The sequence below is a fragment of the Amphibalanus amphitrite genome, unplaced genomic scaffold (assembly GCF_019059575.1).
Source record: "Amphibalanus amphitrite isolate SeventyFive unplaced genomic scaffold, NRLGWU_Aamphi_draft 001573F_arrow, whole genome shotgun sequence".
Taxonomy (NCBI): Eukaryota; Metazoa; Arthropoda; class Thecostraca; order Balanomorpha; family Balanidae; genus Amphibalanus; species Amphibalanus amphitrite.
Genome location: NW_024883066.1, coordinates 59,315 through 74,523, shown reverse-complemented (window position 1 = coordinate 74,523; position 15,209 = coordinate 59,315). Strand labels below are relative to the sequence as shown.

Here is a 15,209-nt window from a genome sequence, read left to right as displayed (position 1 = left end):
TCACAGCATAATTCAGCGCCGGCCGGGCCGTCACCTTATGTGGCCCGGTTCCCGGCGCGAGGGCTGGGCCCGCTCGGGAACCGGGCCGGGCTAACGACGCCTGCTCCGTGCCCGTAATGACCGGCAGCGGGGCGAGCGCGGTGGTCCGACCGCGACCGCCGGCCCGGCGCCCCCGCACCGCCGCCGGCGCCGGCCCCGTTCGCGGGGGGTCGCCGGCAGTCGGCGCCGCCTCTGGCCCGGATTGGTCAGTGCCGAGCCGCGGCTGCTGCCGCCGCCGGCGGGGCCGAACACCAAGGCTGGACGACCGCGGCGGGCCGCACCAGACGGAGCGCAGACGACCTCTGGCCGATCGCGAGTGGGTGGCGGACCACGCGGAAATGGCCAGTGTGGCAAACCATGACATCGGTGCCAAATTAGTGTCAAAACATTACCTAAAGGGACTCTCGTGTGTAGATTATCAGGAATATCCGCAATGGCCTAACTTCCAAATTGATACGAAATGGTTTAGTGAATGTGCATATTTTTATGACGCGATGGTCTACAAACTGGCCGTCTCATTGATTTCTGACCCGCTCCTTGAGAACTTGTTTCTAAACAGTTCTTTCTAATCATATTCTGTCGCGTCCAGTCACGCCACCTTGTCCTGTCCTATCCTACTCGCGCGGCAGACTGTCACCTGTCACCACCTCCACCTGTCACCCGTCAGCCTGTCAGCCCACGGACCTGTCGCCGCTACCCCGGGGCCCGACACCGGACACCGGCCGACACGCCGGGGGCACTGTGGGCCGCCTTACCGGCCGCCTGCAGCCGTCACATCACTCACGGCCTCTGACAGCGGCGTCACGTGGCGCAGGGGGCCGTGTCAGCGCCGCGTCAGCACCCTCTCGCCGGCTGACGGATGGGGTCGGGGCGGGACGGACACCGAGACGGACACCGAGACGGACACCGAGACGGACACCGAGACGGACTCCGTATGGGCTCAGGACGGATACAGAGACGGTCGCTAAGGTGGACTCCAAGACGGGCACATAGACGCCGACACGAATATGAACGCTGAAATGGTCACAGAGTCCGACTCTGGACGGATACAGACATCGAGACATCGAGACATCGAGACATGGACCGAGACGGACGCAGAGATGGACACGGACACCGAGACATACACCGTATTATGAGACGCGGACGGGCAGTTAACCCGCGCGGGGCTGGGGGGTAAATTTTACCCCCCCCCCTCGCGAATTTCTGCAATATCTCAAAAACGGCGGCGCGCAGCACCGTCAAACTTTCAGTACCTTTTCTTACATCAATTTGACACGTTCCCTGAAAATTTGAGCGAAATCCGTCGGAAACTTTTTGAGAAATTGACGTTTTAGTGACGTCATGTTCGCCATTTTCGCCTCAAAAACGGCAAAATTTCAAACGCCGCTAACATCTTCATTCTTAAAGGAATCAAGATGTAACAAAAAAGGTTATACGTAATTCTACTTTGTCTATCAAATGGCTATCTCGGTTTTTGAAAATTTTGGATTTAGGCCCAATTAAAAAAACTGACTTTTTTGGGAAAATAATTATAAAATCCAAAATTTTGAGTGCATCGAAAAAAACCGGAATATATGTCAGAGACGTGGTATATGTGCACCTACGTACCAATTTTTAGAAGAATCGGTTCAAAAATGTGGGAGTTATTTAATATTTTATGACGTCACGATGCATACAATTTTTGAAAAATGATATTTTTGGAAGTTCTAGACCTCGTACGGAAACAAACATAGCACCATTCGACTCGCCGTGAAAAACTGCATCAGATAGACACCTTTTTAGGCCTTCACAACCAACTTCAAAATTTGACCTAACTTGACCTGACCTTGACCTGACCTCGACCTGAAATTCATCCAGAGGTGGTCCATATCAACTTATTGAGTGTGCCTATTGAATTCTATCAGTAAAATGACCCATAAAACATGTGTCGCACATGCCGTTTTCTATATTTTGTTTTTTGGTGACCTGACCTGACCTGACCTGACCTTGACCTTGACCTCTGAATGATATTGTATGCAACGAATATTGTCTTGGTAGCCTAAGAACACGTTTTGGGCAATCAGTCTCAGTCGATGACTCCATTCTTCGGCAACTAGGTACGGTGCAAGGCCGATACTGTAGAAACTTGCAATTTGTACCCTTGACCTGACCTTGACCTTGACCTCAAACTTTAAATTAAGTACATGTTTTTAGTTGTTCGTGATGAGATCTTTCGATTGGCGTTTGAATTTTCCAAATCGGACCATTAGTTTGGGGGATAACAGGGGGGGGGGTAAAATTTACCCCCCCCCCCCAGCCCCGCACGTTCGGCTGGAGACCCCAGCCCCGCGCGGGTTAACAAAGAGACTGACTCCGAACGGATACAGTTACAGAGGCAGACTAAGGCGTAGCAAGGTACCCACTCGAGGCGGGCCGATGCATCGTTTTGAAGCCAGATGGACATGGTGGGAGGGATTGGTTTTACTACGAACGGGAATTATCATGATCGGCAGTTGGCATATTGATGACAGAAGTGTCATGTGCCCATTAGCCATCAATTTCGCGTTCCAGGGATGTGGGAGATTTATGAACTTTTTAACGAAATGGACCAGTGAAATAGAACTAATACATGCAATATTTTCTTGTCAGCATGCAATATTATCTGGGCTTCATCGCGATTTCCAGCGACGTAAAAGATGCAAACACTCGCGCGGACTGCGGATATGCGGATCTTGATATCCACGGCTCGTGTTAGATAGTTATGCTTTGCAATATGCAATATGCATGCTTGTCCTAATGAAATCTTGGCTTATCTGGAGTGTTAAAAGACCCACGCTATAAGCATTTATAACACTTACCTACATGTGTGTAGTACGATATGGTGATTGATAAAATGAAAGTAAGAACATGTAATGCAAATGTAATCAATGCAATGCAAATGTAGGTAACCCGCGCCCCGCTGGGCTATTCAGCCATACGCGCCCTGCTGGGGGGGGGGCAGATTCTGCCCCCCCTGTCTAACTTCCGAACCGATGGTCGTAGAAAGACGGGGAAAACGGCAATCGAAAGCTCTCAACAAGGCGGATCTCAAGAGCCCAAATTTGTTTGCTTAAGTAGGTCAGAGGTCAGGTCAAGGTCAGGTCAAGGGTACAAAATGCAAGTTTCTACAGTATCGGCCTTGCACCGTAGTTGCCGAAGAATGGACTGAGACTGATTGCCCAAAACGTGTTCTTAGACTACCAAGACAATATTCGTTGCATACAATGTCATTCAAAGGTCAAGGTCAAGGTCAGGTCAGGTCAGGTCACCAAAAACAAAATATAGCAAAGGGCATGTGCGACACATGTTTTATGGGTCATTTTACTCATAGAATTCAATAGGCACACTCAATAAGTGATATGGACCACCTCTGGATGAATTTCAGGTCAAGGTCAGGTCAAGGTCAGGTCAAGTGAGGTCAAATTTTGAAGTTGGTTTTTAAGGCCTAAAAAGGTGTCTATCTGATGCAGGTTTTCACGGCGAATCGAATGGTGCTATTTTTGTTTCCGTACGAGGTCTAGAACTTCCAAAAAAGTCATTTTTCAAAAATTTTGTGTGTCGTGACGTCATAAAATTTTGAATAACTCCCACATTTTTGAACCGATTCTTCTCAAAATTGGTATGTAGGTGCACATAGACCACTTCTCTGACATATATTCCGGTTTTTTCGATACACTCAAAATTTTGGATTTTATAACTATTTTCCCAAAAAAGTCAGTTTTTTGAAAAAAAAAATTGGGCCAAAATCCAAAATTTTCAAAAAACCGAGATAGCCATTTGATAGACAAAGTGGAATCACGCATAACCTTTTTTGTTACGTCTTGATTCCTTTAAAAATGAAGATGTTAGCGGCGTTTGAAATTTCGCCGTTTTTGAGGCGAAAATGGCGAACATGACGTCACTAAAACGTCAATTTCTCAAAAAATTTCCGACGGATTTCGCTCAAATTTTCAGGGAACGTGTCAAATTGATGTATGATAAGGTACCGGAAGTTTGACGTCGCTGGCGTAACGCGTTTAGAAGTTATTGGCGAAAAACGGGAGGGGGGGGCAGATTCTGCCCCCCCCCCCCCAGCGGGGCGCGGGCTAAATATGTAATCATGCGAACTAGCAAAATATGACCGACTCGCTACAATGACGAGACAAGGTATGCTTGGCATTGAAAGTGTCAAAAGAGCAAATCTGTTGAAGCCTATAAAAATTTAAACTTTGTAATTCATTTGCCATGGCACAAACTTCCACCAAGTGTCATGTCTGTGAATTACGGACTCTCTGCTACTCACGTGTGGAGAGATGAGGCTGGTGGACGAGGCCAGCGACGTGATGCTGCCGTAGTGCTCCCTGGCTGACGACCCCATCATAGCGGCCACCCCCGGGCTGTCCTCGCTGCCAGTCGAGTCCATCGAGGACATGCGTGCGTGGCACGTGCGCCCATCAGAGCGCTCGAAGGCCCGCCGCAGGTCGCTGACGCTCAACACATGCCGAGAGCGGGCGTTTCGCTTCAGGTTGGCGGTCAGCATCTCCAGGAGGCTGCTGGTCGAGCCGCTGGGCGACTTGCCGCAGTCGAGCGAGTCCATTATGTTCTCCTGGCTGGATGAGGTGCTAATAGCGCCGCCACCGGCAGACAGGAGGCCGCCGGCGGTCTCCAGGATACGCAGCTCCTGCTCACTCTCGACCCAGCTCTGTGGCCGAGACGGCACGTGTCCGCGCCGGTCCCGCAGCCGTGTCGGTGTGCTGCCACCGTAGTTGGGCGTGCTCAGCTTTCGGTCAATATCGGCTCGCTCACTCTCGATGCTGGGCCAGTTACGGTCGACCACATCCCGCACACTGGTGGGCGTTTCCTTAGAAAGAGCGGTGGAGGGAGTGTGCTCAGCGAGGGATGATGTGGTGGTCACCGTCTCAATTGTGCTGGATTCTTGTGTAATCGATTCATGAGAAACAGTTTCATTTGAAACTGTCTCTTGGATTACTGACTCACGAGAAACAGTCTTTCGAGACGCAAAATCATTTGAAGAAGAGTCAGTTGTGACACTTTCGCGAGAAACAGATTGGCATGTTGAAGTCTCTCGAGGAACGCTGTCACGAGGCACTGACTCGCGAGATATCGGATCCCGAACGACAACGTCTGGTCGGTCAGACCGGAGACTCGGGGATCGGCTGACGGAGGCGGACGAAGTTTCACTGATGTCGCTCATCATCTGCCAGCGTTCTTTCAGAGACTTCACGCTGGCCTTGTTAGACTGCCGGAGTTTCGAAAGATCTCGCGACTCTCCGGCACTTGGTCCAGTAACATTGGAGTCAGTGGTTGACGAAAATTTACGCCACGCAGCATCCTCCTGGATCTTTGGCGGCGAGCCGCTCACCCTTTCCGATCTCTCTTGCTGTGCTGCTGGACCTGATGCCTTCAGAGACGGCGACCGGCTTCGCGACGGCTCACCGGCCGCCGCCTTCCTGATCTCTTCCTCCACGTCGAGTTCTTTGACCGGCGACGAGGCGTGTAGAGTGGACGTGCTGGCGCGGTGGTCGAAATCGAAGCTCCCGGCGCGGCTGCGCAGACCGCGTGAAGTCGACGTCTCCTCCAGTGGTTCTGCAACCAACGTCAGCGTCGAGCTCCCAACATCCGTGTCGCTGTCAGCAGGCTGAATCCGAGCGGGTAGCCTGCGGCCTTCAAGTGGGCCCACGTCGTCGGAGATACGGCGGCGACTGTCTCCAGCACCGGCTGGGGGACGAGAGTTCAGTGAGCTGCTGCGCTGTAGTGGTTCCTTGGCTGGTGGGGTGCGCTGGAGGCCTGAGCGAGCCCCACCACGCGTCTCCTGCCGGCGGGAGGCAGTGTCGTGGGGTGTCGCCCGGGACAGCTCAATTGAAGAGCCACCCAAACGAGCAGATGATGACACGGATCGGAAGGCGGAACCCGGTGACGAGTACACAGAGACGTTCTTGCGTTTGAAGGCCGGTGAGTAGGCTGGAAGGGTGGAGGAGGCATCGCCCTTCCAGGGCGGAGAGGAGAGGTGACGCGGCTCTGGAAGCTCTAGTCGCTCCGGGGTGGAGAGACGTGAGCGGTTCGGGGAGGCCACTGGACTCAGAAGACGAGCCGTGGGCTTGGCTAGAACGCGCAACTCCTTGCTCTTGATCGCTGGCATGTCAGCGGGACCCCTCTTTGTAACATCTACTTTACTGGGTATAATCAAACCACGGAGCTTTGAGAAGCTTTTCTTTCTCTCCTCCATGATTGAGTTGAGAGATGTCTTTCTGGGAAGATTGGCCGATTGGCTTTGGTGACCATAAGCTTTGCTCTGCATGCCGGCATAGCTATGTCTTTTCTCGGTGTGGCCCAGATCGAACAGACTCTGAGACCTTTCGTGGAGAGGGCTGTTACCCTCGTCTCCAGAGGACTCTGACCGAGCTGTGGATGATTCTCGTGAGTGAGATATAGGGACAGGCAGGGAACATCGTGAGGAACAGGAAGAAGAGTCTGTGCCCGGCGATTGGTCTCCGTCTTTGCCACGCAAGCGCGTCAGGCTGCCGTACTTGTCCCCGGAGGGATCTGAGATCTTTTTGCGACGAACTACGTCGTCGCGGGAACGACAGCGCTGCGACTCGTTTCCTGTCAGCTTCAAGTCGGATTTTGACCGACCCTGACTCCTGCCCTGACTCAGCCTGGAGCTATCCAGACTGGTCTCCCTTTCACAGCCCGCTTGAGAAGTCAGCAGGGTCCTGGACCCGGACAGACTCTCCTTGGATGGACTGGAGAATAGTGCGATTCTATCGCGCACGCTAGTCCCGCTCTTGGACTTCCTCAGGTCATGTTCTCCCATGACCCTGCTACGAAAATCCGCAGGACTTCCTCCGTCCCTCTCCACCATCGACTCAGACCTCTGACAGCCTCTCCTTTGCGGGGAAGTCCCGAAGAACAGACCAGGCTCGTCAAGCAGCATTGTTCTGGACTGTGACTGCGACTCTCCTTTCTGGTCAGCGTCGAGCCCGCTTCGTCCACTGTGACCAATCGGGTCGCCAGGCGACGGTGTCTGTTCGCGATCACGGAACTCTGGCGGAAACTCGTGACCGTCCGGAGGCAGTCGGGTGTCGGTCGGCGGGGGTGTCAGGCCGGTGGACAGAGAGTCGGGCCGCCGCCGCCGGCGACCGACCACCTCCTCAGACGGGGCGCAGTAGGCCAGCGAGTCGGGTCGCAGGCGGGACACGGTCGCCATCACCCGGCCGGCCCGCCGGCAGTCCGCAGAGAGGGCGGATCAGGGTCGCCGCCCGGGTCCCGCAGCAGCTCGCACCTGCCGGCAATAGAGAACTCGCTGTAATGTACGCTTCATGATTGCGTATGTTTCAGTTCCCGGACATACATATGTCGCACTTAGACGCCCTGTAGCTGGCAGGTGCAGACTTAAAGGCTTATCATCATTCGTGCAACTTGATTGACATTCATTTGAACTAAATAACCGTTTTTCCGACAACAGTTCAGCAATTTATGAACAACACAACAACGGTTTATTACGCACGTTATCTATCATGCTGACGTTCGATGATCACGATGGGAAGGAACATCTCAACGTCAAGTAGCTTCTCATACCACCAAGCGCTTAGCTTAGCACTGTCGTTCAGTTGATGTTTCGAACGCACTCAGTATGCAATAACAACAGCGTAGGCGGCTGATGACTGTGATCCTCACTAGAAGATCAAACACCTCACCGACTGTGGAACACGCTGATAGGTCAAGAACACAGAACACACTTAGAGAGCCAGACAGCCCTTTTGGTTCTGTCAACGGCCCGCGATGTTGTGCAGGTCAAGCAGCTGGGCCCCGTCTGTTTACCGGCACCGTCCCAAACGACTGCATTAGGTGGGGACACAAAAACGGTCGGGAGTCGGCGGATGTTCAGCCGGGGGCCGGCACCGCACGTCCGGCGGTAAAAGGTGCGCCGGCCGGGGCAGATTTATCTCGAGTCCGCCGGAGACGTTAAGGTGAACGAAGGTCAGAGGTTAGCTGGAACCGTATCTGGACGCGAGTTATGGTCTGAAAACAAATTACTTTCCCGTCAGACACACGATCCTCCTACCACTCAGAGTGGAAATAGATGTACTCGTATGTATGGCCTGTGCTGGGGCGGACCGAGAAGATAAGGATCTCAACACCTGACGCCGTGCTATTACACAGGCGAGCAAAAAGTAGAGAAAATGCTTCCTGGTTTTGTGATAACATCTCAGATGATTATACACTTATTGCTACATTGCTTTACATGGCACATGTTGACCATAGTTGCAATGCGCTTGCATGGCAACTTAACGCTCGGAGGATCCATTTCATCATTAGATGGAATATGTTTTGGCTTTTTAAATTTTCATTTGTGACCGGACCGTATCGTTTCATAACGCAAGAAACATTTAGGATCAAAGGTGGCCGCCACATTGTCTGGCCTGCGTATCCTCAGTCCCGTGGCCTGCCCCAGCTGCGATCTCGACCCTGACAAACTCTCTAAACCAATCCCTGTTCCATGTCAATGTTCCCGTGATGCAGCTCTGATAATCTCAGATGGCCTCATTACTTTTTTGTCTGTCGTCCGAGCTGGTAAGTTCACTTTCTTCTCCATGTCTTATCAGACCCATCGCCATCCGACCTTTTCATTCATAGAAACTGGTTTGTCCCTGATCTTACACAGCATCGTGTTTCCTGTCCAGCCATCAACTTCATCTCAAACCGTATTATTGGGTGCTCAAAATTACTCCAAACTATCGTCTTCATCCGTCGGAGGGACGGCGACTGTGTGCCGTCTATTTGTCGGCCTCCCCGGCTGGGGGCTGTATTGTCTCGGTCACGAGCCGCGGCGGCCACCCGTGACCCGGCGACCTCCAAACAGGCCAAACACAGGCCCAGAGTCACACGACACACCACTGAGGCCCGGCCCATTCACAGCGGCGCAGCGGGACGGGGCCACCGCGGCCGAGACCCACCCGTCACCCGCCGCTGTGACAGAATTGTCGCCTCTGTCCGACCCCTCAATGGAGAGGTCAGGGTCAACGGCTTCAGGTCGAGATGAAAGGCGGCAGCCGCCACTTGGGCCGCGAACGGGAGTGACGCGACAGGAGAGAGGGTTGACTGAGAGAGACGAGACGACAGGTGGTCAAATAAAGACAAGACGCCACGAACCTCAACTCATCGTCTTTAATTGGAAAGAGAAAGGTGCTGCAGAGGTCACACTGACTAAACAAACATGGCATTGTCTTGCAGCAGAGAGCCAGCTTGCATGTCTGCGCTGTCAGAACCAGTCGCGTAATAAAGGACGATTATGATTGAAAGGACCAAAATAACACCCAGCATAGCTGCTTAAGACTGATTTATGTTGATATGACAGTGTGTCAACACATCGTGCTGACGGCTAATTCAAATGATACATGAAATCCCCTTCATAAGCACCCGTGAGTGAAGGGAGTCGTGGCATTACCAAATGTCAAGCACCTATACCGAGATCTCTGCCACCGTCATCCCCGACATTCACACGTCATCCCCAACACCTCGGACGTCATCGCCGCCGTCATCAGCGTCATTCACGCTGCTACTCTACGCCAGTTTGTCTCACACACGGTCTGGAAGCGTCATCAGTCTGGTGACGAGCAAACCAGTTCCGGCGTGGTGAGCAGCTGCTTCTGTGACGCTAACGACTAGATCTACAGTGGCTGCCTCACCCGCAGTTGTATGAGGCTGGTTCAGAGCGATCAACAGTCCGCTATGATCACTCAGCACCATTTCCAGTCATATAGTGAGAGGACAGTACTCGAGGACAGAGTCGCATGTCCAGCCGAGCCGGCCGATGACCGTTTCTCATCACTGGCGCCACAGCCGCGACCCCCGGCGGATCGGGGGCTTGCCGGTGCCGATACGCCACCGATAAGCCGTATCGGGATCGGAGGACAGACAGGTGTGGCCGCCGCGGCAATATACGCTCTCCGCGGCGCTGTTGGCCACTGCAAACATAACCAGCTGGTGGCCAGATATGTCCACTGACCGGCGTCACTCTGCCGTCGGTCCGGAGCCGGCAGAGCGGCAACTAGTGCGCACCTTTCGGGTGTCAGCTACCCATTGAAAGGCCATCCGGAAACACCTGCATCAGCATTCGCCGGAGACTGGACAGGCGTCCAGGAGGGTCGGTGTTATCGGACGATCGACATGCTACCCGGGCGCCGCAACGGCATCTCGGGAAGAGGCGTTCGGTAAATATGGATGCGCATATTGATACTGACGATAGCACCTGAAGTGGCGCTCAATGACATGTTACGGACGCGGTCCCCGACAAGAGAACAAGAACGATTCGCTCAGTACACTGATGGTGGGCCTTTTGCACGTAGCGGGTTGGCCACCAAACAATGTGCTGTTCCCAGAACTCAGCACCATGAGTATCGGCGTAGTGCAAATTCTTTTTTCAGAGGCCAAGCATCCGAAATGTCCTTGAGAAGATATTTTGCCCAGAAAAGATCTTGTTAGTCACGAAATATGTTGCATATCCGCTAATCCTGTTGAGTGCGGGTCAAAGGACATTTTTTTATTAAAGAGCTGCTCGAAGTAATGCTATAGGGATGTGATTTTCTTGTAAAGTGACTTAAGTGCATGGGCTTTTATATCTGATATGTGATCAAAGTAATCCAGGGTTTTTAGTATGAGTGTCGAATTTGGGTATTAGTTTGTCACTAATGAGCAAAAAAGGTTCACATGTGCCTGCCCTATCATTCAAATATCTAAAAACCCTCACCAACTCTCGCCACAGTCTGCGAGTGACCAAATAGAGGCATGCCATCTTCCGAAATCCATGCAACAAGGAAAAGGTACTTCGAACATTTCGGCCTATATGCCACGTACGATGAGGGTATGTGGAAACATTCGGTAAAGCATCAGTATCAAATGAGCATGGGGCCCCTAATGTTGAGGTCATTCAAAATAATGGTGGTTGAAATGGCATTTGCATACCTGATGTTTGTATTATAGCTGCAGCCTCACAAATACCATCATGCACACATAGATGTGCAATTTTCCCCAAATATATACAGAAGCCCATACATTGATCAAATGTCTGCCGACCGCAAATGGGCGGGTTGCGGCGTTCGGCGGCCGGCAGCCTCTCACAGAAGCGGAGCACGCTTCTGCCACCGTCATCATATCGACAGAGGAGGAGTGCCGCGAGGTCACTGGCGCAGGAACAAAGGTGCCGCCCCGCAGCGCGTGCCTCGTGTCAGTGGCACGTGCTCCCTGCTGCCGCTGCAGCCCCAATGGACCTCACCATCACTGGAACGTCACTGGAGCGTCACTGGGCCATCCTGCAGTGCCACTGGAGCGTCCCGCAGTGTCACTGCAGTGCCATGGCTCACGCTGACGTCAGTACCACTGGCAGCCACTGTCATACGCACGATGACGGAGAGATAGTCCGTTAGGGCGGCAGGGGTCGCGGCGGGGCGCCGCCGCGCTCCGCGCACGTGAGTAATGATACACGCACGGATAAGGTGTGACACGCAGCCGCGTTTGGTACGACTCGAGCTTGGTTCGTCTGTTGGATCTGGTTGGCTGGCAGCAACCGTCGCGCCTCATGCTTCAATCAGACATTGGAAGCTTCCAGTTAGGCCCGGACCGAATAGAATTGATTGTCATGGTAGCAAGGAGTGTCCGTCCAGATTGCATCCTGCATCTCGTAATGCCTGTCACAGCCGTCCCGTTTTATCACAGAGAGCCGCCGCTCTGTTCGGGAGCTGTGCCCGTGCTGCAGGGTGCTGGTGCTGCAGACCGTTGTCCATGGACGCCCCAGTCCGGTCACACAGAGTGGCGGCTCGAGGGGTGGTGGGGAGTGGTCTCTCTCACGGTGACCGGTGCAGCAGCAGCAGTCACGGCTTCTCACGGGAAGGGGGGTGTGGGGACCGGGAGCGGATCGGTCGGCCTAGCAATCTTTGCTTGTTTTGTTATCATAGAGATTTGTTTTATCGGCTAGGTTGCTGTAAAACACACCTGGTATATCACGGTCACCATTGTTATTGTAGTAGCGTTTTAGTTTGATGTGTAGAATTGCGTGCAACTTTTCCTCTCTTTGAGATGAAATTGCAGTTTCCGCGCACTGTAAAGAGGGATAAAGAGCTGTAAAAATTAGCGTCGGAAATGCGGCGGCTCCGGTTTTGTCTTTGTTTGCCACACGCCACGCCCATGCACTGACATTCGAGCCTTTGACTTAGGTATATCCTTATTTATCAGCACCTGTCAGGAAATACGGGAAACCGTTTCGTCCGTGGCAGGATAAGTCGAGAAACATGTTCTACATGCTCGTGTCCGTTTGAAACAAGCCTATCTATAAGCCCATCTCGGGGTATGTATTTCCTTCGCGCCACTGATTTATTGAATACATATCGTCGCCTTTGTGGGCTAGTTCAGCAAAGGAAATCGGTCGTGCGTTGTCCTGTAATCTCTCGGTTACAGTTACATCTAGCGAGGTGGTTAGATACGGCGGGCCCCTCCCCGCCGCCGACCCGAGCTGCCGCCAAGGTCGGGCGTGCCGCCGCCCGGTTATGCCGCGTGGTGTGCTAATCGGCCACATCTGTGAGAAGCGTAACGGTTCGCCAGTGGTCCGTGCGCGCTGTGCGAACCTCGCGCCAGGGGATGTCTCTGTCGTCTGCGATAGAGACAGAGACGTCTTCTGCCCGCGCACCATGTAGGGAGCGCTGTGCGTGCCAGCCGGAGCCCTGTTCAAGTGTCTGCGGCCGCCGCGGCTCCCGCGGCCGAAAAGGCGGAGCTTAGCTGGCGGCCAATCAGGCGAGAGCAGCATTCTGGGTAATGCGTAGCTCTTCCTGCGGCTCCCGCGGTCGCTCGGGAGCAGGGGCGGCGCCACGGATTTTCGATAGGGGGGGACGGGGACGGGGGCTTGACTGACCGAAAACCCCAGAAGTACTCGTAGATATCGTGTATGCAAAAAAAAAAAAAAACGAGGCACGTAACGCCGCGAAATTTGGCAAAGCCCAAAACACATCGAACGGTGCATCCTGTTTCCAAACTTATCCTAGGACACCTAAGATCGATCACCTTTTCAAGCATCCTTGCCTCTAAATCAAAATTTGCAGACTTGTCAACTCAAAGCTGGTTTCCAACAAGCTGCGAATTGCTTAGGTATGAGTAGCAGTGCCAACTTTTCTTATGTTTCGTATTTTCAAATTTGCGATCTTATGTCTGGTCAGATTGATGGCTTCACCATCAAATAGACATGGAAGAAAAGTGGGAATGTCTTCTGCTCTGACAAGCGCGCCAAAGCTGCAGTAATAATTTCAGAATCATGACATCACCACCTGATCCATATGTAACGGGCAGGGTGCAGCTAATGGCTAGCCGTCAGTGGTCATGTCATCGGTGGTCACTCAAAAGGTCATGCTAGGTCATGGAAGGTCACCAGCCGTTATTTGAATTTATTTTGATTACACTTTTTGATGGATTTTATTTAGGTACTTAGAGCTTCGCGGGAACAAAGAGCGTATGCACCGTTAAAAATTTGAGTGAAAGGGTCTCAGGTCCGGCGACCTCTGATGTCAGGTGAAATGCCCCAGGGTAGGATTCCGGTCCTTGTTGATTAACTTCGTCAAAAAATGGCAGTTAGAGCTGTGATGAAGGCACCATTGTGTTCGTCATGATCGAGCTGGCACGACCCGCATCGTCCTCATATTCACCCTCCAATCGTAACAACTACAGAAGGGATTGGCAAATGGCGGGGCACCCCCTTTGGGAGATAATGCAGATCTCTGGAAGCATCATCCCTCATCTCTTTAGCATTAGTGGCTCTCCTTATGGAACAGGTTTCTTGACTGTTTCACCCCAGAATTCAAAGACTAGTCAAGGTAAACGCACCACAGTGAGCACAAAATGATAACCCCCTGCGATACATCCCAACAGCAATCTTTGTTCAGAACCTGGCTTGATTAACCAACGATGCATTAAATGCGACGGATAACTCTGCAATGCACTTATCAACTATTGAACGGACCTCGCCGATAGGGGGGTACTGTACCCCCCTAACTTTCGATAGCGGGGGACCTGTCCCCCCCGTCCCCCCCGGTGGCGCCGCCCATGCTCGGGAGCGACCGCAGGGAAACTTCGACATAAACTGCGCGCGTGAGACAAAACATTGCGGATTTCGCTCTTTGTTTCGGTTGATTTGATAAGTTGTTAAGGAATAATTGCTTCAAAAAGGTACTAATTGAAGTGATAAAGCCATTACATAGCCATTACGCACAACATTTTGATCAGCATCTACTTTCAAAATAACTGTGCCATTCTCGTCGCCGGCCGCAGAGGCCGCAGCCGCGAGGGTGTTCAACCTAACCGAAATTAGGCTCCGCCTCCCGGCCGCGGGAGCCGCGGCGGCCGCAGAGCACTTGAACAGGGCCCGGGTGTCGCCGAGTGCGCGCGCTGGCCCGATGGCTGAGGGTGGACCAGCGGGGCTGTCGGGGTGCGCGCGCTCGCCCGACGTCTGAGGCTGGATCTGAGAGCCTGTCGACACCGGTGTGCGCTGAGAGATCTGTGGACTTCAGTGAGAGATCTACAGACGATATCAGAGGATGGCCAGTGCTCCCCGGACACAGTGAAAAGTGGTAGCAGTCGGTCACTGTCAAGCGAGAGACGATCTCTTCTCTCTGTATTCCGTTCGTCTGCCCACAGAACGTCCGGCTCCGCGCTCAGCCCCACCCGCTCTGAAACCCGAAGAAAGTCCGCAGTGAAAAGCGTCACGAACAGAAGCCCATTGCCACATCATTGTGGTCAGCTCCGTCACAGATGGAAGCTCCTGTGGCCATCTCTGTCACAGAGCAATGGCTCCCAACTCAGTTTTAGCTCAACGGACAGAAACTAAATCGCGCAGTATGCCGGCTATCGCTTCCCGCTCGCACCTCAGTGAATCGGTCACGGTCAACACCAAGCCACCGTGTCGGTCAGACTCAGTGACCAACCAGCCCAAGCCGTGAAGTGGCCAAACCGTAGTCGGGCTTGGCTGGGTCGCAGACGGACCGTAGTTAGTTCGAGCCGTGCAATCGTAAAGCCGCATCAGCCAAGTCGAGCCCTATCGCAGAGGAATGGCCGAACTCGACGGAGATGAGCAGGCCTCTCCAAGGAATGGGAGGCCACTGTCGTGTTTTAGT

The 15,209-nt window shown here is 53.0% G+C and overlaps 1 protein-coding gene across 3 annotated transcripts in view; it reads right to left on the bottom strand.

Moving 5' to 3' along the window:
* LOC122373934 (pro-interleukin-16-like) overlaps positions 1–15,209 on the bottom strand; it is an 84,579-nt gene that overhangs the window by 23,012 nt on the left and 46,358 nt on the right. The window contains exon 2 of one of the 3 annotated variants that reach the window (XM_043352391.1): positions 4,340–7,339. The exons of 1 other annotated variant lie outside the window; for it this stretch is intronic. In XM_043352391.1, the coding sequence (XP_043208326.1) occupies positions 4,340–7,264 (2,925 nt within the window). In that variant the 5' untranslated portion in view covers positions 7,265–7,339. Of the gene's footprint in view, positions 1–4,339; positions 7,340–15,209 lie in introns of those variants that run through there. One more of the 3 variants, XM_043352389.1, reaches the window with a different exon arrangement.